The 25606-nt window shown below is 47.6% G+C and overlaps 1 protein-coding gene across 4 annotated transcripts in view; it reads right to left on the bottom strand.

Moving 5' to 3' along the window:
* Window positions 1-371: 371 nt before the first annotated feature.
* Window positions 372-25606, bottom strand: part of LARGE1 (LARGE xylosyl- and glucuronyltransferase 1) — a 633576-nt gene continuing 608341 nt past the window's right edge. For all 4 annotated transcript variants that reach the window (XM_005567477.4, XM_045364291.3, XM_065522217.2 and 1 more), the window contains 3 exons: window positions 10839-10985; window positions 4323-4518; window positions 372-1926 (listed from right to left, as the gene is read on the bottom strand). In XM_005567477.4, the coding sequence (XP_005567534.1) occupies window positions 1729-1926; window positions 4323-4518; window positions 10839-10985 (541 nt within the window). In that variant the 3' untranslated portion in view covers window positions 372-1728. The remainder of the gene's footprint in view (window positions 1927-4322; window positions 4519-10838; window positions 10986-25606) is intronic.

Below are 25606 nucleotides of genomic sequence, written 5' to 3'. Positions count from 1 at the left end.
GTGTTAACATACTGAGTGATCTCACAAACCGGATTGCTATAGGGTGCCACACGACTACCAGGCCCAAGGATGGAATGTTCCCTTTACAATTGATTACCAGGATTTACCCTCCTAGCCCATATCTGGTAGAAGGCAACATCTGGCTTCAGTGTTGAGAAGGATGCTGAATGGAAAAACTTGAAGATGGTTTGAGTTAGAGACAGAGTGGGATCTAACCTCAGGCAAAAGGGGGAAAAAAAGGGTTAAAGTTCAAATGATGAGAAAAATAGAATGGGGGAACAGAAAAGTGTGAAGTTGCTCTTTATCCATTGAAATTTACCTCTCTCTGTCAAGGTGTGTCTCAGTAGCTTCTTGCAAGAGTGGGAGGGGAATGGGGAAGAAACAGTCTGTACTTTCATTTATTAAATGCAGCTTTCGCTGGTCACATTGCAACTCAATACAAACAGCCCAGCAGAGGGTAGGGCATTAACTCTCGTTCTCATCAATGTAAACACAACATTAATATTGAAGATTAAAGAAAATGGGTAAAAAGTCCAGTGTCTCCTCAATCTGTGTGAAGGTGAAGGTGGTTGCCTACCCTTGGCCAGGTCCCAAAGGGAGACTGAGGTTGTCACCTCTTCCCATCCACAGTGAAGCAGGCAAGAACCAGAGGAACCCAATTGCGTTCTTCCTGTAGGTCTCTAGATGGATACGTCGATCTTCAGAACTGGGCTTGCATGAGTTATTAAAGTTCTTCTAAAGGCCTGAGAGGTTCGTACCTTGCGTGTGCACTGAAATAGTTCCTTCAAAGCCCTTTCCCATGAATCAGTCACTGCCAATAGAAAATGTGACCGGTGTAAAACAGTCAGCCCTCGTAATTCCGCAGTCCCCATCGTGGCCCCTGGATTCTGGACAGTAGGGAGTTCAAAGTCACGGGAGCCTCGGTGATCATCCTGAAGGAAGCTGCCCATGTTTCAATATTGGCCGAAGATGGTTGATCTCCTTCCCGGGCCACTGCTGATAGAGGGTGATTGGTAGAGGCAGCTGATTTTCCTGCAGAGCCTCAAAGGATCAGATTTTCTGTTTTGGATTGCCAGTCCCCAAAATAAACAAACAAAATCCCCAAAGAAAAACAAATAAAAACAAAACAGGAGTGACTTTGGGGATAAGGAAACCCATTGACCTCACCTCCAGGACCCCCTGGCTACGATGTCCCCATTGGGTTTTCCCATGTGGTTGGTTCAGGTCATTGGTTTCCCCTCCGTTTGAATGCCCAGCTACATTGCAGGGCAAAGGGGAAAGTTTCCACTAAACAAAGACAATTTCGCTTCTATTTCCTGGGACGAATAACCCCTGGCACCCTGACTTCCCTTTCTCCCTAGTTATGATGCGAAGTATAATTATTAAAAAGCAACCAGAACATCCTAAAGCCCTGCCTTGATCTTGTGGCTTTGCAGTTAGATGAAAACCCTTTTATTCCCTCTCACCCCTTGATTTCCCATTCTTGAAGAGACTCATCTAGGTGGGCTGCATATCTAACCTCTGGGAATGCAGGGTTGTGGGGCAGAGACGGACTGGCTGGATCCTTGTGCAAGGTCTCTGTAGTGAGGGCAGCTTGACTGGGCCAAAGAGATAAATAAAAACAAACCAAAAAAGCATGGCTCAATTTTGAATTTGAAGGCTGGGCCCCAAACAGCAAGTGGCACTTCCCCTGCAGCATGTCTCCCCCTAGTGGTGGGCGTCTTGGTGCTAGCTGTTGTTCTCGGCTGTGAGATATTTCAGGGCAGCAAAGCCATAGCGGCGGGACATGTCCTGCTGAAACTCTTCCTTGAGGGTTTTGAGACAGATGCGGTATTGCTTGTTGGAACGGAACTTGGTAATGTCGAAGCTGGGGGCATGAGGCATGTGGATCATGTAGGCGTTAGGCAGCACAATGAATTCATACTCCTGGAAGAAGACAAGAGCAGCGTGAGAACCTGCCAGAGCCTGGCCGGGGTCGTGCATGATGAAGGCCCAAGCGAATGACTGAATGGTTAGTGAATGAATGACTTGATAATGGCACCCACAAGCACGGGGTACATGGAGAGCATGATAGTTTTGGAGTGGGGCAGTTCAGGGCTGTTTCCATGACCTTGGACCAGGAAACTGGCTTCTCTGAGCCTTCATGTTCTCATCTATAAGGTGAAAGTAATAATATCCTTGAACGATGACCATGACGGGGAAGCCAATACTGTATCAACAGTGCTGAGCCGAGCTCATGGCCTAGAGAAGGTTTCTTAATAGATGTGGGCTCACACCCACATGGACACTCTAGGATGACACACGCCATGGGATATTCTCTTGCTCAATTAACTGACATCTGTTTATGATTCCTCATAGGACTTAATGCGATCTGACAGCCTCAACAGATGAGTGCAAAAGAAGGTACCAAAAAAAAAAATGAGTGACACGGTGAAATAAAAACAAATGTTTCGCTGGACGTAAGCTCACCGAGAACAAACCTCCCCCTGACACATCCTCATAGCAGGTCACACTGTCATCCAGTATTCTCAACTTGGCAAAATACAGCGTAATTCTCAGGCCGAAAATAAAAGGCCACTGAAGAGCCAAAACAGGTGACCCAGATTTAGGTCATATCGCTTAGAGGAGAACTCAGCACACTTTTACTCAGATCTATTTACTCTCATTTTGGACATATTGTCTGATAAGCTTTTGTTATCTAGTTTCCCAGTCCAGAGCAGATAAGAATAAACTCGGGGAAAATTGGGATGGGGAAACGTGGCTGTTATAGGTAGAACAATACCACAGCAGCCAGAAAAGACAGTTGCTGGTGAGGAATGAGTGAGAAAAACCATCAAAAGAAAATGCAAGATCTCCCAGAGCTGAACTGTCTGGGACATTTAGTGGAGGGACAAAGATCCCCCACCAACCGCACTAGCTCCATGGGTATGCGTGTTATTACCTGGCAGGTGTGCACTCATTTCTTCCTTAAGGTATTGGAAAGGGTAAGAGTATGTTTGGGACATGCTATTGGCAAAGAAAAGAAAATATGCAACATATTTTCAAGAATTCTGTCAAAACTATCTAAAACAAGCAAAGTCCAGGTCTCATGGCTGGAAATATTAACTTTCTTTGAACCAGTTCATCTCACAGCACTGCTGGACACATGAACATGACATTCCTTTGAAGCAGAAGCTGAGGCAGACTGAACACTGTTGCCCATGAGTAGCACTCTGCTCATTCAAAGTATTATCAAAAATATGGATACTGACAGCCCTGCTTTCTGTTGTTAAATATGGACATGATTCTATAACCTTCTGTCTACATCAGTGGTTCTCAACCCCAGTGCTTCTCAATCACCTGGGACTGCTCTCAAACACTGGAACTATGGGAAGGAAAGTTCTCCTGGTGATTCTCATGAATGGCCAGCACTCAGTATCCAACCTTAGCTTTTTCTGAATTGGAGGTGCTCTTGTTGAAAAATATGTGCACTGTGCACCAGGAGGAGAGGTCTTGGAGAAGAGCACACACACACACACACAAACCAAAATCGGGTTGGAGGGACCCAGGAATCCTTCTTCTAATTCAACCAGAGCAGCTTTGCTTTTGTTTGTTTAACACAGGGGCTGAAAAATTAGAGCATGTCTGGCCCATTTCATGTTTTTGTAAATAAAGTTTTATTGAAACAGCCACACCCATTTGTTTAAAGGCTGTCTAAGACTGAACTACAATGGCAGAGTTAAGTAGTTGAAAAGGAGACCTGTAGGTCCCATAAAGCTCAAAACACTTACTATCTGATCCTTTACAGAAAAAGTTTGTTGATCCTTGGTTTCACCTATTAGAATTCTGTAGAAGATCTACTTCGAAGTAGGAGTTCAATATGTATCAATGGGATGAATGAAGGAGTTCATGACTAAACAGTCTCAGAGTCACCACTCTGTTAGTAATGATGTATGCATCTACAAATCTTTTAGTAAAGGGTGGAATAATTAGCTGCATCTTAGCAGCATGCTTTGTCGTGTTACGTGATTCAAAGGCCCAGTGACGAATGGTCACATTTGCATGTCTTCATCATCAGGTTGGGTGAGGATGAGGAGGTGAAATGGTTTGTCACAGGAAACTCACGTTTACCTGGGTCCTGGCCAAGAACCCAACTCTCACCCAAGAGTTGAGGAAGGAGCAACGGTTTGCGATCAAGAGCCCGAGGATCAGTACTACCACTGGTCCACGAGCATACCTTGTTCCCTCTTAGCTCTTGGCTTTCTCGTCTCCAAGGATCCCTTAAGCTCTAGGATCTAGGCCTCTCCCCTGTTGGTCGCACTAGGTGGATGCTCCGTTCTCACCTGCACATCCAGTTCCATGATATGCGCCACTTTGTTCCAGCCGAAGCCTACAAACCTCCGGTCGTACTCTGGGCAGTCGCGTCTCACGACAACATACGGCTCAAAATCGGCCTCCCACTCCACCCGGTAAGGCGTGGTGGCGGTCCGCCACTTGGCGAAGTTTGTGGGTGCGTGGCCTTTCGTCCAGACGTGGTACCTGAGACACACGGAGAAAAGCCATTGGGTGGAGGGAAGGAAGGCAAGCAAGCTCTCCAAATGCAGCCGATGTGGAGGAGGAAGAGGTGTACCCGGATGTAGTTCTCGGGTGAGTGGAACTGTCTCTCTCCCAAAAGCTATGTTGAAGTCCCAACCCCCAGTACCTGTGAATGGGACCTATTTGGAATCAGGATCTTTGCAGATATAATGAGGTTATGACAAGATCACAGTGGATTGGGGTGGGCACTAATCCAATGATTGCTATCCTTATAAGAAGGGGAAAATTGAGACACAGAGACACACCGCAAGAATACCATGTATAGGCATCGGCAGAGATGGGAATGATGGGTGCATCTGTAAATCAAAGATTGCCAAACATGACTGGCAACCACCAGAAAGAGCCTAGGACCTCAGGGAAGAAGCATGGACCTGCTGACAGCTTGATCTTGGACTTTTGGCCTCCAGAATCGTGAGAGAATAAATTTCTATTATGTTAAGCCATCCGGTTTTTAGTATTTTGCTGCAGCAGCTACAGGAAACCCTAATCCCGTCTGCTATCTGCACACTTCACTAACGAGGAGATTGTCAATATGAAAAGGAACTCCTGGAGGGCTCCATGCTATTTCTCAGGAACTGACTGCAGGGCGGCTTGTGTAGAGCGATTGCTGCCAGAGGCCACTGTGGTAGGCAGGAGTATAAGACTGGGTCCCCCATGACTCTCACCCTGTACAGTGCTCTCCCCTTGGGGCAGAACCTGTGAGTATATATGTAAGCGCTCCTGGGATTATGTTACATTATATGGCAGAAGGGATTGTTGTAAATATAAATGAGGTTACTCACCAGTTTACCTTGCGTGAAAATGGGAGATAATGGAATCATGTGACCCTTTAGACCTGGGTCTGGAAGAAAGCAAGGAGCTATGTTGGGAGCTGCCTATGGGGGCCATGTGGCAAAGAACTAGACTCTAGGAGAGCAGTCCCTGGCCAAAAGCCAGCAGGAAAATGGGACCTTAGGCCTAGGAATGAAAGGAAAGAAATTCTGCTAACCACCAGTGATCTGGGAAGAGGAGAATTGCAGGTCTGCTGACTCCTTGATTTCAGCCCAGTGAGATCCCGAGCAGAGAATCCAGTCATTCCGTGGCCGGATCTCTGATCCCTAGAGACTGTGAGATCACAAATTTGTTTCAAGCCGCTATGTTTGTGATAAATTGTTATACAGTAGTAGAAAATGAATACAGTCATATAACCACAATAAGAAGCAGCTAATATTAGTTAACCACTTATTGTGTACTGAGACTATTTTAAATCTGTCTCTGTCTCTCTCTCTCTCTCTCTCACACACACACACACACACACACACACACACACACAGATATTGTTTTAAATTCTCATAACTTACTAAATGTCAAAGTAAAAGCAGTAAGTGCTGGAGTTACAATTCAAAACCAGGAAGCCTCGCTCAAGAGCCAGGAGCCTCCTTAAGCACTGGCTGGGTCACTTCTAACTCTCTCTCTCTTTCTCTCTCTTTTTTTTTTTTTGAGATGGAGTCTTGCTCTGTTGCCAGGCTGGAGTGCAGTGGTGCAATCTCGGCTCACTGCAATCTCCGCCTCCCCAGTTCAAGCGTTCAAGCGATTCTCCTGCCTCAACCTCCCAAGTGGCTGGGATTACAGACGCCTACCACCACACCTGGCTGATCTTTGTATTTTTAGTAGACACGGGATTTTACCACGTTGGCCAGGATGGTCTCCATTTCTTGACCTCGTGATCCACCTATCTTGGCCTCCCACAGTGCTGGAATTACAGGTGTGAGCCACCACGGCCAGCTGGGTCACCTCTCTTACATATCCCTGTCCCCCACACTTCCTGGCCTGTTGAACGAGTACTCAACAATCGTGCACTAAACTGAATGAATGAATGAGTAGCCTAACAACATGACAGGCACCCGAGATGGGCCCATGTGTGGGATGGCAATATGCCTCTGGAAGCTAGAGAGAGATGGCAGGAAGCTGGGCCTCTAGTGAAGGAGTAGGCAGGGACCAAGAGAAGGGTTAGGAAAAGGAGTATCCAGAGCTGGAAAGAAAAGTTTCATGAAATGAAAACAGGACAGAAGGGTGGGAACCCAAGAGCTTAGCTGCAGAGAGAGAGGAAGTGGAAATCCTGGATTCTATCTCATCCTATGGGCAGACTCTCCAAAGCAAGGGAGGCGCTAAGTGAGGGTGAGTGTTCTGTGTGGCCAAAGGGACACTTTCTGGCAGGGAACGCAGCTGCTTCCTTCTTTTGCTTTTCTACCATTGAGGCTGGACTCCCCCTAAACCCTCAGGGAACTGGCCAGTGTGGATGAACAGGCACTGGCCAATAGGTGGGCTTTGATCAAGTTGTGCTGTTGGGTGAGACAGCCAGGCTGGGGGAGGGCAGGAACTTGAACTTCAGCCCCACCAACACAGCAACTTCCATCCAAACCAAAGCCACTTAAATGGAAGAAAAATGAAAGGTGAAGCAATGTCATTTTCATGGAGTGTGGAAAAGGGATATTGCGGGAGATGTCAATCTCGGGTATGATCCAAAAATTAGGCCCCAAAGCAGTTGCTTTTCCATTTGCGAACTTGCTGAACAGACAGTCTTGACACCTGATGCCTTTGACAGAACTGGCACAGCACAGCTGATGGCCGTGAACTTGTATGAGGTTTAAAGCACAGCACAATGGAGAGATCAGGCCAGGGTTCAAATCCCACCTCTGCCACTTAGGAGCTGAACGCCTTGTAGAACCAAATGCTTTAACTAGGCATTAATTTCCTTTTGTGTCAACTGGGGAAAATAGTATCTATCTGGTTGAACTGCCAAGGAGACTGAATAAGAAAATGTAAAGAGCCTGGCACAATATCGGCATAGAAGAGGAATTCAATAAATGCTACTTTAACAAAGTGGTTAAAAAACAATGGTTCTGGAGGCAGCCTGCCTGGGTTGGAATTCTGTCATTCAACAGGTATGGGTACATTAACTAATTGGCACCTTTGTTTCCTTCTCTTGGCAAAATGGACATAGCTGTATCTACTTCATAGATTTGTAATGATTATGTGACTTGATTCACACACAGTACTGAGCAGTTTCTGATACATGGTAATTCCTCAAAAAAAAAAAAAAAAAAAGAGAGAGAGAGGCCGGGCGCGGTTGCTTAAGCCTGTAATCCCAGCACTTTGGGAGGCCGAGACGGGTGGATCACAAGGTCATAACACGGTGAAACCCCGTCTCTACTAAAAAATACAAAAAACTAGCCAGGCGTGGTGGCAGGCGCCTATAATCCCAGCTACTCGGGAGGCTGAGGCAGGAGAATGGCGTAAACCCGGGAGGCGGAGCTTACAGTGAGCTGAGATCCGGCCACTGCACTCCAGCCTGGGCGACAGAGCGAGACTCCGCCTCAAAAAAAAAAAAAAAAAAGAGAGAGAGAAAATTCTCTTTATTATTTCTCCTTGTTTGCTTCCCAGATATGACGCCGATTCCTAGTGGTCTTGCTCTCAGTGATACTGACAGCCATATTATTGGCCATCCATCCTTAGAATCTAAACTGTTGGACAATGATAATATGAAAAGGAAGGGAAAAGAACAGGGGAGATGGTGCCATTGCACTCCACTGTAGGGACAGTTGGGTCAGTTCTACTCATCTGGCTGAGGAGGCAGCTTTGATCACTTCAGCCCAGACACTGACAGCCTGCTGAATGGCTGGGCAGCACAGGGTGCAGTCAGGTTACAATGAACCTATTGTTCAAACAAGCCCCAGCCTGCGAATGACCTATTGCCAGGCCAGTAGACACCGAACTTTGAGTCTTGCTGTCTGAGACTAGCAATGCCAGGTAGCCTCCTTCCCCGCTCAAAAAGGGATGGGAAGACGAGAGAGGTTTCCTAGGTACGCCTTACAGGATGCTACTGGGGAGAAGAGATTTGGGGCACTTTGCTTTGAGCAGTGGTTCTCAAACTTGAGTATGCATTAGAATGATCTGGAAGACTGGTTCCAACTCCATAGTTTCTGATGCAGGAGGTCTGGGCTAGGCTTGAGCCTCTGCATTTCTAACACGTTCCTAAGTGATGCTGAAGCTACTGGCCCGGGGACCACATTCTGGAGCCACCGCCCTAGAGGACTTGTAGGGGTGTGGACGCTTTCTCATTCCAGGTGTGGTAGGGAGCAGATTTCGGCTGCTCAGAGGCTGAAGAGTTTGTTATTTGGAGAGCAGGTGACAATAGCAAATCTCTCAGAGACAGGGGCTGTAATTTAGCACTTGGCATGATGGCTTGCAAGCTGCTGGACAGAGCGGCAATCATGGACACAGCAGGCCACACCCCAGCTCTTGTGGCCACAAATGTGGCTGTGAAATGAGTTCTCGGTTCACCGTGGTATGAAGATGGCAGGAAGGATGCCTTGGAAATGTGTCAGATGCTCAGACTATGGCATCCATGGGAGACTTAGACTCAGGTTTGGTCTGAAAGTCTCAATTTCGAGGAGCAAGTTTTTACCCTGCATTTTAAAACACTGGGTTAAAAAAAAAATCCAGGACTCAATCAGTAGCCAGATGGTATTCTGACGAAGAACACACAGGTTCCTTAGACCTGGGCAGAATCCAGGCTCTGCTATTCACTGGCTGTGTGTCATTGGCAAGTTATTACACTTCTCAGAGCCTCAGTTTCATTATCCAGGCAATGGGGATAACAGTATCTGTCACATAGATTTATTGTGAGAATTAAATATGTAATCACAGTGCCTGGCACATGCTAAGCATGCAATAAGTGGTAGTTATTTCTTTCAGAAAAGAAGGAAGGCTTGGGTTGGGTGGGGGCCTCCTAACTCTTCCAGGTCACTTTCTAGAATTCTCGATAGAGGAAGAAGGCTGGAGTTTGAGTCCTGGCTCTCCTGGGACCTCTCCACTCCTCAGTTTCTTCGTCTGTATAAAATGTGAAAAATGATAACCTCTGAACTGTTGAATGAACTACCCATCTCATAGTTATTTTCACAAGATATAGTTTATTTGAGGAAACTTTCTAGAAATTTCTAGAAACTTAATCGCGGTATGAAAACCCAAGTTATTATGACTATAGTGTTTTCAATAAAACTCCGATGGTCTAGAAAGGTATGCTTTTTAGCTCCAAGGAAGTGTTGGCCATTCTGACATCATTCACAATAGTGACCTCACTTTAAAACTGGAGCAGGGCCAGGCGCGGTGGTTTACGCCTGTAATCCCAGCACTTTTGGGAGGCCGAGGTGGGCAGATCACCTGAGGTCAGGAGTTGGAGACCAGCCTGGCCAACATGGTGAAACCCTGTCTTTACTAAAAGTACAAAAATTAGCCGGGTGTGGTGGTGGGCACCTGTAATCCCAGCTACTCAGGAGGCTGAAGCAGGAGAATCGCTTAAACCTGGGAGGCGGAGGTCACAGTGAGCTGAGACCACGCCATTGCACTCCAGCCTGGGCAACAAGAATGAAACTCTGTCTCAAAAACAAACAAACAAACAAACAAACAAACAAACTGGAGAAGGCGGAAGCACCAGCCCTCTCTTCAGACTGCTCAGTTATGGCACCCAGCAGGCCACCTACTTTTCCCTGGATCACTACATGTAATGCAGCAGCCTGTCCCCAGGACATGTAACCTGTTTGTACTTGTGCAGTGGCACAGACTCCTGCAACACTTGGGACAGGTGACAGGGGAGCTCCCTGGCAATGTTCCTGTAGGACTCAGGGGCCTGGGAAAGAAGGAAATCAGGGTTCCATTTGCGACGATCAGTTGGGCAACAGGAAAGCTGGCTGCCACATGTGCTGGGTCACCTTGATGACTTGAAGTTGTTGACACAACGGTTACACATCCCCCAGGCCTCAGGGGCTCAGAGAACAGACCACTCATACCACAAAGAAGAAGGAAAACCACTGCCATGGTGCTAAGAGAATGAAACCCACCTACCAAATGAATGGATGGACAAGCACACAAAAGAGAGAGCTCGGAGCCAGGAGATGGGAGCAGGAACCTAAACTGAGTTTAGTAAAAAGGACAAACAGAAATAAGCTAAACCTTCCTACCCTTCAGCCCTCCAAACATGCCTACCCTTCCATCTGGACACATAACGTCTGTCATCCATGCACAAAAAAGTACATGGCACGTACCGGCATGGGGAGAGGAGCGAGATTACACAGACGTTGTCTGGAGAAAGTGGCGCCTTCCCTGGCGTCACAATGGACTAAGGTGAGCAACAAACTTCCAGATCAATAGCTTTGGCATCTGGGTTTCCCAGGAGAAAGAAGGGCTTCGAGCACCCCCAGAGTACAGCAGATAGAGCCACTCACCTGAATGTGAAGAGGGTCCCCATGTCCAGCATTGACAGCAACTCCGCCTTCGACTTGGGGAAGGAGAGCCGGTAGCGCAGCGTCTCGAATGCGGGGACGATCATTGCTTTCTTGGTGTTGGCAAGGTCGAGCTGGATGACAGACTTCCTGAAAAGAGGGGACAGGCAGAGACAGAGTCCCTGTGACACCAGGCCAAGGTCTTTTCCCCATGAGGCCGGGGTGGTCACTGGCCCAGGGAAGTGTGGGAGAGAAAGCTCAGGTCAGCCTCTCAATTAAAGATGGGGAAACTGGGCCAGGTGCGATGGCTCACGTCTGTAATCCCAGCCTTTGAGAGGCCGAGGCAGGCACATCACTTGAGTTCAGGAGTTCGAGGCCAGCCTGGTCAACATGGTGAAATCCCGTCTCCACTAAAAATACAAAGAAATTGGAGGGGCATGGTGGCGCACACCTGTAGTCCCAGCTACTTGGGAGGCTGAGGCACGACAATTGCTGGAGCCCGGGAGGCAGAGGTTGCAATGAGCTGAGATCACGCCGCTGCACTCCAGCCTGGGTGACAGAGAGAGATTCTGTCAAAAAAAAAAAAAAAAAAAACAGGCAAAGAAAGGAAAGAAAGGGAAGAAAGGAAAGAAAAAAAAAGGAAAGAAAAGAAACAGAAAAGGAGGAAAAGAAAGAAAAAGAAAGAAAGGAAAGAAGACAAGAGAAAAGAAAGATAGGGAGCCCTGGGAGACAAAGCAGCTTGCCAAACACTTGGGGAACCCAGAGTGGAACGAGATCTGCTGTCCCCGAGACAGAGAGCTTGGTCTTCCTGGAGAATAAACAGAGGGCAGATCAGACTGAGGGGCCGGGAGAACCTCCCACACATTTTCAGTGTGTGCTCCTGCCAGAGTCAGGCACAGAAGGAAGGCTTCAAAGGACCACAGGGGTTACAGCCCAGTCTGCTTGGTTCCCTGGGCTGGTCAATCACTCCGACTGCAGCCCTGGCCACACCAGAGCAGGTGGACAGAGAGCCGATGAGAGAATCACCCAACTGGGTACTTTCAGGTTCCATTTCAGTGACTCCTCAACTCCTTGAATTTTCCAGACTCCAAGCCTTTAAAGTAGCCAGAGCCACCCTAGGCAGCCAGCACTGGGAAGACAGCTCTGGTATCCCCCTTGGGGGAAGGTTCTGCAAAGTCTTGCCTTAGTGCCTGGCCTTCCACTCTGCTCCTCTGAGCCCTGATCCTGCACGCCTGGGTTTGTCTGCCTTTTCCCTGCTCTGTGGCTGACACTTGGAAGGGGAGAAAGGCTCATGGTGGGCCATAAATGGCCAAGCATCTAGTGCCATATGGCATGAGGACTTTTTTTGTTTTTTGAGACGGAGTCTTGCTCTGTCACCCAGGCTGAAGTACAGTGGCGTGATCTCAGCTCACTGCAACCTCTGCCTCCCAGATTCAAGTGATTCTCCTGCCTCAGCCTCCTGAGTAACTGGGACTGCAGGCGCATGCCACCACATCCATCTAATTTTTGTATTTTTAGTAGAGATGGGTTTCACCATGTTGGCCAGGCTGGTCTTGATCTCTTGACCTCGTGATCCGCCCGCCTCGGCCTCCCAAAGTGCTGGGATTACAGGTGTGAGCCACCGCGCCTGGCCAGCATGAGGTTTTTAATAAACACAGACTGGATTTGAACCCTGGCAAGGTGACTTTATGGGTCCTGCCATCCTGGGAAAGAGATTTAGCTCCTCACTACCTTTGGTCTCTCATCCCTAAAATGATGGCAATAACATCTACCTCCTGGAGACTGAACAAAGTCATATACCACCACTTGGCACATGTGGCCAGGGGCAGGCATGCTGTGACAAGTGGTCACTATTCTACTGCAGTGCTATCATGACTCTCTGACTTGGATCTTCTGTGATCTCTTTCGGCCAGGACCTAGGAATTCATTCTGGCCTCCTGCTTGGACACTGACCTTTGGGTCTCAAGGTCATCATGGCTGTGGGTTTCTATCTCTAAAATAGAGAAAGCAGACTTTCCTGGGGAAGAGGTAGGCATTGTAAGGCATTTTGAAAAACCACTGAAAGTAGCAGCCCTCCGTGGCCATAAAACTGTCCATTGAAGGCTGGGCACAGTGGCTCACGCCTGTAATCCCAGCCCTTTGGGAGGCTGAGGTAGGTGGATCACAAGGTCAGGAGTTCGAGACCAGCCTGGCCAATATGGTGAAACCCTGTCTCTACTAAAAATACAAAAATTAGCCGGGTGAGGTGGGGGTGCTGGTAGTCCCAGCTACTTGGGAGGCTGAAGCAAGAGAATCGCTTGAACCTGGGAGGCGGAGGTTGCAGTGAGCCGAGATCGCGCCACTGCATTCTAGCCTGGGCGACAGAGCAAGATTCCGTCTCAAAAAAACAAAAAACAAACAAAAAAAAACCCCAAAAATCAAAAATCTGTCCTCCACTGCTACATTATTAAAGTCACTTCACTCAATCAGACTTGGAGCGTGTGCATTAGCAGGGACTGGAGCTGGCATGCAAAGAGGAATCACACGGTACGGAAGTGACTGAGTCAGCCCAGGCCTGAATGGGACAAAACAGGGTGGCAGTCCCAGAAGGACACAGGACATCAGCAGGGCTTCGTTATCACTGAATGATGAGGGGGAATCTGGATCAGGTCAGAATAAGGACAGTTTCCTAAAACCATCCTTGGTTAATGGATCTCACCAGCTCCCAGTAAAGAGGGGGTGGTTGGGATGGGCTGGAAGTTCATTTTGGAACCCTCTGAATATCAATTTGCAGTTCACTCTTTACCACAGTGCTCACGTTAACTACATACCAAATAATATATAGCTCTCTCACCACTATTCCAGAGGAGGTTCCTAAAGGACGACAGCAAGATATAGCGTGTGGCGAGCTCTACTCAGCCAGTCTGAGGGCTAGAGGTTTGAGTCAGCCTGTCCTGGCCTGGATTCTTCTCCCACTTTGTCTGAACAATGTTAGTTTTCAAACATTCAAGATTCCCTCCTCTATGGCTAGGCGTCTAGTGTCAGCTAGCACTCTCTTTTGTATCAAACCTGGATTAGATATGGGCAGAGCTAGGCTCTTTACCATTCCCCCTGGAAAGGTGGGTACCTTATCTATTGATTCTGGGTATTGGGGGTGGGATATATGGGTCTAAAGAATATCCTTGGACCAAGACAGCAAAGCCCTTGGAATCCCTGGGGCAGGGGGGGAAGGTGTCCCTGTACTGGTGGGTGGTTGCTACCCATTCAACTATCACCCGGCACCTATGATGTGCCAGGCATGTGAAGATACAGGGTGAAAAGAACAAGCAAAGTCTCTGCCCGCATGGTGCTTACATTCACATAAACATCTCAGGATGCTACAAGCCTAGGGACAAATCTTTGTAAACTGGGGCCCCAGACTGTATTTGTAGCTGATTATTTTATAATACAATGCTATAGAAACAGAATAGAAGGCTGCGAGGGCAGAACTATAAAGGGAGTGGGCAAAACATAAAGACACATACACATATATATGCAATGGATACAGAGCTCTACAAACATGGATGTTTGTATCTATATAAGGCTCAAGTTACTATTATCATCAGTTGCTATAGGAGCTGCTTCTTGGAGATTAATTCCTGCTAGAAAATAATTCCCCTTTCTATGGGAGCAACCTGCCCCCTATACATAGAAGCAAGCTCTCAGAGTTCTCTGCCTGTCCTACCTGCACCCCTGGCAAGGGCAGGTTTTTAAGGATTAGACACTTGACCCAGGCTGAGCACATCAGTTTCTTACTCTTGGAAATTTGAATAGAAATAGAGACTGCGAAAGCATTGACTTTCAGTGATGAAATGCTCTAAAGACTTCTGAACTGCTGCAGAGGGGCCCAGAGCTGCCCTGGTTAATTGTAGTCTCATGTACTGGTTTTCCAAGTCCTAGTTTGATTTCATAAGATAACCCATCCATTATTTGCTTTGTTTTCCTTTGATTTGTTTTTATTTTACTTAAGCTACCTGGTATTGGTTTCTGTTGCCTGCAACTAAACAGCCCTAACCAATATACCGGAAGACCCAAAGCAGACAGACCCAGTAAGCAGCATGCCTCACAAATGCAGTCCTAGCAGGTCTTATTTCCCTCTGCATAGACAGCACCAGATTCTGGAGCGCTTTCTGCAACCTCCCTTTAATCTCACTAAAATACAAACTGCCACAAAGATGGATCTGTCACCAGATAGCTCCATTTCAGACTCAGTTCAAGGAGGTTTCAATACTGATGTCCTGAAAGGGTCTCATTATGAAGTTGTTTCAGCAATAAAGAGACTTCATGGTATAAACTCTGAGCACCTCTGTTTTTTGAGAAGGTGACGGCAGCCTGGGTCTTTCTGCTCTGTGTTGTTAGTACATCTTACCCTGGATGGGGCTTGCTGTCCTAGGGGTCAACAATGTGCAGCCATCAGTTCTCTGGAAAGTGAGTCCTGCAGAGGATGACGTGCAGTCTTCCAGGAACAGTGGGGCAGGACGATGAGTGAGAAAGCTGGGCGAAGAGCCAGGAGACCTGAATTCTAGGTCCACCCTGAGAAGCTGAGTGACTTTGGGTCACTCCATTACTCTTTAGATTGCTAAATTTAGATTATTAAGATGGGAGCTTTGGAAGACAGTCAGGTGTAGTGGTAACAGACCAGGCATCTAGCTCTGACTCTACTCGGCTGTCTTCTTGGGCAAATCGCTTTCGCTATTTTGAGTCCTGGGGTTGATGCACTTATAAAATATGTTGATGAGGATAAACACAGTGCTTGTGGAAGGGCTTGCTACAATGCCTGGCACACATTAAGCCCGGGGTACATGATGCCTATGATGGTTCCTTTTCTGTATCAGATGGCCCAGGCTACGGTGCCCAGTTACTTGGTCACGTACTAGTTTAGACACTGCTGTGCAAGTGTTTCATAGATGCATTAAACTGCAATTACTTTTGCACCAACCTAATAATTAACATGTACAATCAGTTAACTTTAAGGAAAGGAGATTTCCCTCGATAATGTGTGAAGGCCACACCTAATCAGTTGAAGGCCTTAAGAACAAAAACTGGGCCACGCGCGGTGGCTCACGCCTGTAGCACTTTGGGAGGCCGAGGCTGGTGAATCACGGGTCAGGAGATCGAGACCATCCTGGCTAACACGGTGAAACCCCATATCTACTAAAAATACAAAAAAATTAGCTGGGCGTGGTCGTGGGCACCTGTAGTCCCAGCTACTCGGGAGGCTGAGGCGGGAGAATGGCGTGAACCCGGGAGGCGGAGCTTGCAGTGAGCCAAGATCGTGCCACTGCCCTCCAGCCCGGGTGACAGAGCGAGACTCCGTCTCCAAAAAAAAAAAAAAAAAAAAAAAGAGAAGAACAAAAACTGGGCTTTCCCTGAAAAGACGGAATACTGCCTTAGGACAGTAACATAGAAACCCTGCCTCAGTTTCCAGCCTGCTGGCCTGCTCTGTGAATTTCAGACTTGCCAACTCCACAACTGTGTGAGCCAATTCCTTAAGCTCTATCAATCTATCAATACATATATCACTATCTAGCCCTACATATTGATACATATATTACTATCCATAGGATATACTATATATGTCTCCTATTGGCTCTGTGTCTCTGGAGACCCCTGAGGACTGTGATGGTAAGGCATGCTGCTTCCTGGGTCTGTCTACTATGGGTCTTGTAATATATTGCTTAGGGTTGTTTAGTTGCAAGCAACATAAATTAATACCAAGTAGCTTACCCAAAATAAACACTGTCCTGATTCTGACCTGGTCCGGATTCCTCCTCATCATTCAATGATCCCAAGCTCTGTTGATGTCCTTCTTGGACTGCCACTCTGTTCTTGTCCCCCACATGGGCCTGAGCTGACATAGTCACTTCCTTATGGTCTGACTCCTCTTTGCAGACCCTAGTCCCTGCCTATGCACAGGTTCAAAGTTTTATTGCCCTTGTCTTGTCCAAGACACCTGCAAAAACATTCACAAACCTGCTACAGTATATTGGATCAAGGAATTATTATTATTATTATCATTTTGAGACAGAGTCTCTCTCTGTTGCCCAGGTTGGAATGCAGTGGCGCCATCTCTGCTCACTGCAAGCTCCGCCTCCTGGGTTCACACCATTCTCCCGCCTCAGGAGTAGCTGAGACTACAGGTGCCCACCACAACAACCAGCTAATTTTTTGTATTTTACTAGAGACGGGTTTTCACTGTGTTAGCCAGGATGGTCTCGATCTCCTGGCCTCGTGATCCGCCCGCCTCGGCCTCCTAAAGTGCTGGGATTACAGGCGTGAGCCACCGCGCCCAGCTGGACCGAGGAGTTCTTAAAACAATCTAAATAACTCCGAACCTTGCTGATAAAACGGGAAGCCCTGTGAACGTAAGTGACTTGGGGCCAGACAGCAGCAGCTTCCAAACCTGATTGCTCCTCTCTCTCTCCTGACTTGGGCACATTGGGCAACCTCTCCCAACCACAGGTTCCCCATGTGTAAATGGAGACAATAAAGGCTTATCTCTCATCTCTCAGGGCTCTAGAGCCCAAAGCAGTGGCCGACTTAGAATTAACTCATTAACAAACAAGTCCCCTTCCCCTTTCACAGCTGAGCCGACAGGTGCATCCAAGGCAATAGAATGGGCAAGAGTGAAGGAGGATTCAGAAAAGTCGACATACTACTTACAGCCTTCTGCTTGCTCATCTACAGAAACAGAGCTGATGAGATCTCAGTCTGTAGCCAGTCCTCTGAGACCCTCTCTGTGTCAAAAACAATTCAGGTGTTGCTCACACAGTAAATTCACCTCTTCCAGCCTGAGAGCGCTAACCAGTGGGGAAACTGAATTTGATAAAGGTTATCTTCCAAAGCCCCCCAGCCTCCTCTTCCGTGTATCTTTCTTCCCCAAGCCCCTCCTCTCAGCTCACTCACGTATAAGAATAGTTCATATCCTCTTTTGCTCCAATCAGGCAAAACTGGCAAGCAGGGGAGGGGATGTGAGTGAGTAGTGAGGCTTCCTATGCCAACTGAAGGGGTAGGGATGGGTGCAGATGGTAGCTTGCCCGAGTTCTGCACAAACCAAAGAAACAGCACGGATAGAAGGGCAGAGTATTAGCTGGATGGGTTTCCCTGCAGGATGCAGTGTTCAAAGAACTATCTTGGGGCCGGGTGTAGTGACTCACGCCTATAATTCCAGCACTTTGGGAGGCCAAGGTGAGTGGATAACCTGAGGTCAGGAAATCGACACCAGCTTGGCCAACATGGTGAAACCCTGTCTCTATTAAAAACACAAAAAATTAGCCAGGCATGGTGGCGCACACCTATAATCCCAGCTACGCAGGAGGCTGAGGCAGGAGAATCGCTTGAACCAGGGAGGTGGAGGTTGCAATGAGCCGAGATCGTGCCACTGCACTCCAGTCTGGGTGACAGAGTGAGACTCTGTCTCAAAACAAAAACAAACACAAAGAAGCAAACAAAACTCACAAAGAACCATCTTGACAGCAGAGAGCAGCCCTCCCAGACGACGAATCTGTCACCAAGTTTGTTCTCAGACTTCCCAGCCTCCAGAACTGTGGGGAATACATTTCTATTCTTTAAAAATTACCCAGTCTCCAGTATTCTGTTACAGCACCACAAAACAAACTGGACATACTACAAACCCAGTTTGATGTCATCTTCAAGAAAACAAAATTAGAAAAAAAATCCATCACTGAGGTTAAGAAAATGAGAGAGCACAGTCAAGTTTAAGCAGGGACAAAGGATTCTAGAATTATCTCCTGTTTGTGTCTTTCTAAACCGGGGGGTTCGGGGGGCAAACTCAAGGCGCTGCAGGGCCAGGCCAGTGATGTGGATAATGGTGTGGGCTGGTGGGGATAGAGCAGGGTGCTCAATGGCAGTGGATGCCAGGCTTCGGTGTGGAGACAAAAGGGAGGGGAGAGAGCAGGGGATGGGATAAACAGGAGAGCCCACGCCCAGCTGCTCCTCAATTCCAGCTGTGTGCCTGACATATGGGATTGGAGCCACAGAGTCTGATATTTCAAGAGGAGCCAACTGAAATTATCTTCCACTCACTTGAGGGCTGGGTATCTCTCATGGCACGCCAGTTTGAAGGGAGGCTGAACAGTGAGAAAAAAGAGCATGATCTTTTTAATCAGATGATATAGATTCCATCTTAATTCCACCACTTGACTAACTGTGCAATCGTGGGCCATTGTCTTCACACCCCGGGCTTTTGTTTCCTTATCTTGATAATAATAAATGCTTTATGGACTTGGTGATTAAGAGAACGAAGATAATATATTCATCAATTAATGAATATTAATGAAGCCAAGACCTAGACGCTGGGTACAGAGCTAAATGAACAGATATAACCTTTGTCCGTGCATAGCTCGCAGTGTAGGGAGGGAGGAAGACAGAAGCATAGTCCTCTCTGGGTGCAGAGTGATGGAAGACTTCTCATCACTGAGATGTGCTCCAATCAAGAAGCAGGAGTTAGCCAGTCAGGAAAGGGTGTTCCAGGTTATTTGCAAAGCTCTGATAACGAGGAAGCATATAGGATTGGAGAAACTGAATTTCTTAGCACCTGCCTGGTCTATTGTAGGTGGCTGATAAATGATAATAAATGCTTACATGCATTGGGTATCAAGCCCCATGCTAAGTGCTTTATATGCATTACTTCTCTTAATCAGGGCAACCTATGACTTACGTACTCGTGTTTTCAGTTTAATGAAAAAGATATTAAAGTTCTGAAAGGTTAACAAGTAACTACCACACAGCTAGTAGTTATCGTCGTCATCATATAATGATGTTAGTCAAGTCTGCACCAGCTTAAAATTAAGCAGGAAAGATCAATAACCAATAAAGATATATTGGGGCCAAGTGTGTTAATGTGGGGATCGTGTCTGTCTTCCCAACCCTGCAACTGGAACAATGAATTTCTTTGAGTTCATGGGTCTAGGCAGTGGTGGGAGAGTGGTTGGGAATGGAAAAAAGGGAGCAGGCAGGAGGCTACAATGTGTGTACCTATGTTCCTTAAATGCAATCTCATCCACATGGCAGATTCCACCTTGAAGAAGTAAACTGTGGCAGAGGTCAGAAAACAAAGAGTATTATGAGATTAGGAACATGTGTACTGATCCTACATGTCACTGGCTGACTGAGCCTCCTACACTGGCTATTTCCTTTCATTACCACCCATGAGTTTCTCAAACTACTATAATCTGTCTTTGACTCTATGATCTGGCCAAAGTCAGCAATGTCCCCTCACTGTCAAGTCTAATAGATTTGTTCATTCTCACCTTGTTTGAATTATCTCTGCATTTGGCACTAATGACCACTCCTACTAGCCTTATCTCAAGAAGCCCATCCCATAATTCTGAAGGCATCTTTCTACTCTCTCTTGTTCTCACCAGGGTAACTGCCGTTCAGCCCACTGGATGCTGGTAACCATTTGGGACCTCTTGTGGCCCCTACTCCTTGGGCAGGGGTTGGGGAATTCCCCATGTCTGCTGTGCAAGTTTCCATGCCTGTAACAGCAGTGCCCACGCTGACTTCTTTGTGGTGTTGCAATAAATGGCGGAGGCCAATGCTGACAAGTGACAAACTATCGGGAATCGCAGAGCTGAAGGCACTGGGGCTGCTGTCAGAATGCCAGGAAAGAGCCACACTTGTCAGCTCTCAGAGCCCTGGGTTTCCACAGCCCTGTTCTGCAGCATCAAATGTCAGAGAGCCCACTGTTTAATGAAACCTGAGTCATAAGAAATCCATGTGGTTCTCATACAAGTTCTCAGGGACTCCTATGAAAGTTATATTAAAAGGGGATGGGAGGAGGTAAAGAAACCTGTGCTGGAGCGTGCATCTGTTTCAGAAATCCCAGAACAGCATTGATTTCTCCTAAGGCTTGGTGCATAGGCAATTAGAAAAACCAGCCTCCTCGCACCTCCCTTCCCCACCTCCGTGGGCCTTGATGTGTCTCCCTTCATGCTCCCCTTCACGTTGGGTCTGCATCTTCTTTGGGACTGGTTCATCCTAGGCTGTTTCGCTCATTGGTGGTGGCTGCCTGCGCATGCACCTATTAGCCCTGCCGGGCTTGAGGTCTGGGGTGAGCCTCTGTTCATGGTTACGTTTCCAGGTGCTGCACAGTGCCAGGCAAACAGTAGGCGCTCAGTAAGTGTATAGGGAATGGAGGAATCTATTTGTAATTGTCCTAATGCGGTAGAGAGGATGGGACTGTGAAGAGGGCTCTTTGGAAGTCACAAAGACCTGAGTTGACATGATAGCTCTGCCATTTAAATACCTACAACCTTTGGGCAAACTTACCTTCTGTGTTTTAATATCACTTGTATAATGGGAATAAAAGCACTTATCCTTGACTAGGTTGTCATAAAAAAGACAACATTTGCCCAGGGCCTAGCACAGCACCTGCCACGAGAGAAGGCACTTATAAACAGTGTTTTTTCCTTATTTGGTCCTTTACAGATGGTCATGCACTCATATTCTGATGGATGCTCGTAAGAAGTGGATCAGCCAGTGGCGGTTAAAGACAAAGCAGAGGCCCGGGTCTGAGATGCACCATCATTTTCTTATTTCAGCTTATTCCTGGCAAGGTATGTGCGCATGAACCAGTGAGCTCGTGATGTGCGGTGAGGAGCAGCAGGGCCAGTGCAGCCACAGGTGTGATCAACCAGTGAGAGGCAAAGAAGGGCACACGTGCGTGTGTGCATGCGTGTGGGTGCTCATGTGACTTTGGGAGACTACGAGAAGCCCTCTTGTCTCCAGCTGTCCCTCACAGCCATTTAAACTGACATCATAGTGCTAGACATAAGCGCTGCTTTTGACCAGTGCAATGGGAAATCATGTGAATGACACCGGAGGATTGAGCAGCCTACCTCAGGGTGACAACCCGTGCACAGAGAGGAAGCAAGGAGCCATCTGTGCTGCTCACTCTGGAGGCAGACCTCAGCACAGCCCGTCCTCCTCTTGTCTCATCCCTAAACATACAAGCCAGCGAGCAGGGTTTGCTCGATTCTACGCCAGTTGTCTAGGAAATGAGTTCTTGGCAGACTGGCTTCCAGGAACTATGTGGCGACAACAGCAAGGACTTGCAAACGAGGGAGACAGGGCGGCCCACAGAGTGCCACTGTAGAATATACACGTAATACACGAGGTCACACATGGGCATGGCCTCTGAGAGCCAGAAGGGCTCCCAGGCATGAGCAAGATCTGGTGGCTCCTTAATGGATGGCGTTAAGATTTCCAGAGGGAGAACCTGTCAGTCAGAGAGGGGCAGGTGAGGAAGAGAAGCTAAGAAGCTTTTGCGGCAAATTTTACAAATAACCAGTAATAACAATTGCCACAGTTTACTGAGCACTTGACCATGTGCAAGGCTCTGGGCTAGAGACTCTGTCTCCATCATCTCAGGTAACGCTCAACATTCCTCTCTAATTACCCCACTGTCCTGATGTTTACTGTTACTAATAACAGCTAAACACTGTAGAACACTTGCTATGTGCTGGCATAGAGTTAAACCCTGGCTGGGGATCACGGAGGCCTGGCACTAAGGAGGGCAGCTGTGCGGCACACTGCCCGGATTCAGAGACCACCTCCGTGGACACTCACCAGCTCATACTCTTGAACACATTCCATCTTTGTGCCACAGTTTTCTCCTCTGTGAACTGCGGACTGTATTAGTACCTGTGCTGTGTGACTTTGTAAGAACTACATGGATTATCTGGTGCAAAGATTAAAACAGTTCCCTAGTGGATAGGATACGCTTGGCAAATACAAGCCACGATGACGGTCGTGGCCATCATGATGAAGAGAAGATGGGCCTATCGGGCAACTGGATCAATAAACAGGCTAAGCATAGAACACCTATGGATAAGCCTAAGATGAGCCAGTTATCCTTTTTCTTTTTCTTTTTTTTTTTTTTGAGATGGAGTTTCTCTCTTGTTGTCCAGGCTGGAGTACAATGGCGCAATCTCGGCTCACCGCAATCTCTACCTCCCGGGTTCAAGCAATTTTCCCGCCTCAGCCTCCTGAGTAGCTGGGATTACAAGCATGCGCCACCATGTACAGCTAATTTTTGTGTTTTTAGTTGAGACGGGGTTTCTCCATGTTGGTCAGGCTGGTCTTGAACTCCCGACCTCAGGTGATCTGCCCACCTTGGCCTCCCTAAGTGCTGGGAGTGTGCCCAGCCCACCACTTATCCTTTTAGTACTGCTGTGCCCATGGGCATGTTACTTAGCCTGAACATCCTCATTTGTAAGATGAATTGCGGTGAACTTTAATGGTAAAACACAGGTGAAAGGGCTCGTAACAGTGCTTGGCGCATAGTAAGTGCTCAATAAATGTTAAATGTTATAGATACAGCAGAGTTAAAATAACGAATGAGCCCAAGGAAATGTCACCTGGTAATGTCTCCGGGCAGGCAGCCAGTCAGCTTCGCCTGGTCCCACCCCTACCTGGCTTTGTTCACATGTCTGCACTCATTCAACAAGTATTTATAGAACAGCCATGATGTGCCAGGGAAAATGTAAGGGGGTAGGTGGTTAGATGTCAAGCTGGGCAGAAAAGAATCAAACAGAAAGCTGGCATTCCTACACAGTGTCAGAATATAGTCTCTACCCAGTGTGGCACATCTGTCCTCCAGAAGGGTGCCGGGTGCAGTGGCTCACGCCTGTAATTCCAGTACTTTGAGAGGCAGAGGTGGGCGGATCACTTGAGGTCAGGAGTTCGAGACCAGCCTGGCCAACATGGCAAAACCCCATCTCTAATAAAAAATACAAAAAAATTAGCCAAGTGTGGTGGCATGTGCCTGTAATCCCAGCTACTTGGGAGGCTGAGGCAGGACAACTGCTTTAAACCGGGGGGCGGAGATTGCAGTGAGCCAAGATCACGCTATTGCACTCCAGCCTAGGCGGCATAAAACTCTGTCTCAAAAAAAAAAAAAAAAAAAAAAAAAAAAAAAAAAAAGAAGGGTTTGTCCCCAAGAAGGCAAAGGCAGTGAGGACAGTAGAGATACTTTACATTTTGGGCATGGATTAAAGATGAGGATTCCTCACGCCTGTAATCCCAGCACTTTGGGAGGCCAAGGCGGGCGGATCACCTGAGGTCAGGAGTTGGAGACCAGCCTGGCCAACACGGTGAAACCCCGTCTCTACTAAGAATACAAAAATTAGCCGGGCGTGGTGGCAGGTGCCTGTAATCCCAGCTACTCAGGAGGCTGAGGCAGGAGAATCTCTTGAACCTGGGAGGCAGAGGTTGCAGTGACCGAGATCGTGCCATTGCACTCCAGCCTGGGGACAAGGGCGAGACTTCATCTCAAAAAAAAAAAAAAAAAAAAAAAAGATGAGGATTCTGCAGGGTCAGTGAAAGGGGTCGGAAACCTGTGCCAGTCTCATGAATGTGGAAAGTCTCAGCAGAGTGAAGCTGTCCAGGTCTTGGAAATGCCACGATGTCTCAGGCCCTTCTCTCCCCTCATTTAGAGACCTTCAGTGTGCACCCACGTCGGGTCATTCGCTTGTTAGTTTAAGCTCCTGTATCTCTCAGCCTTGTATCTGTGTGAATGCCGATGCTAGCAATGGCACATACAGTTGCAATGACCACCAGGGTGCAAACCTCTGAGGGCCAGAACTTAGTCTTCCCTGTTTACTGTTCTAGCCCCAGCACCTGAAACAGTGCCTGGTCACGCAGACACATGGAACAAAGAATGTTTCGGGCATTCCTGGGTGCTTTCCAAATACTATTAGCTCTAATCTTCTCAGTTCCTTAAGAACTGGGGAAGAGGAAAAAGCAGTATGATTCCCATTTCACAGATAAAGCAAGTCAGAGAGGTTAAGTGCATTTCCCAACGTTAAATACATTCTAAATAAAGAGTACTCAGCATCAGTCAGTCACGGTGGTTCACGCCTGTAATCCCAGGGCTGTGGGAGGCTGAGGCAGGAGGATTGCTTGAGCCCAGGAGTTTGAGACTAGCCTGGACAATATGGTCTGGGTTATGTTTATTTTTCTAAAAGGAAATTTAAAAATCAGCTGGGCATGGTGGTATACACCTGTAGTCCCAGCTACTTGGGAGGCTGAGGCAGGAAGATTGTTTGAGCCCAGGAGTTTGAGGCTGCAGTAAGCTATGATTGCACCACTGCACTCCAGCCTGGGTGACAGAGGAAGACCTTGTGTCTAAAAAGAAGTAGAGAAGGAAAGGAAAGGAAAAAGGAAAGATGGAAAGAAAGAGAAAAGAAAAGAGAGAGAGGCTGGAAGCAGTGGCTCGTGCCTGTAATCCCAGAACTTTGGGAGGCCTGGGAGGGCAGATCACTTGAGCCCAGGAGTTCAAGACCAGCCTGGGTAACACAGCGAAACTCTGTCTCTACAAATGGTTAAAAAAAAAAAAAAAAAAATTGGCCGGGAGTGATGGCGCATGGCTATAATCCCAGCTACTGGGGAGACTAAAGTGGGAGAATCACTGGAGCCGGGGGAGGTTGAGGCTGCAGTGAGCCATGATTGCACCATTACACTCCAGCCTGAGCAACAGAGAGAGAGAGAGAGAGAGAGAGAGAGAAGAAGAAGAAGAAGCATGGAAAGAAAGGAAGAAAAGAGAGAAAATGAGAAAAGAGCCGGGCGCGGTGGCTCAAGCCTGTAATCTCAGCACTTTGGGAGGCCGAGACGGGCGGATCACGAGGTCAGGAGATCGAGACCATCCTGGCTAACACGGTGAAACCCCGTCTCTACTAAAAAATACACAAAATTAGCCGGGCGCGGTGGTGGGCGCCTGTAGTCCCAGC

The sequence above is a fragment of the Macaca fascicularis genome, chromosome 10 (assembly GCF_037993035.2).
Source record: "Macaca fascicularis isolate 582-1 chromosome 10, T2T-MFA8v1.1".
Classification (NCBI taxonomy): Eukaryota; Metazoa; Chordata; class Mammalia; order Primates; family Cercopithecidae; genus Macaca; species Macaca fascicularis.
Note: the sequence above shows the minus strand (reverse complement) of the source record. Positions and strands in the feature narration are given on the sequence as shown.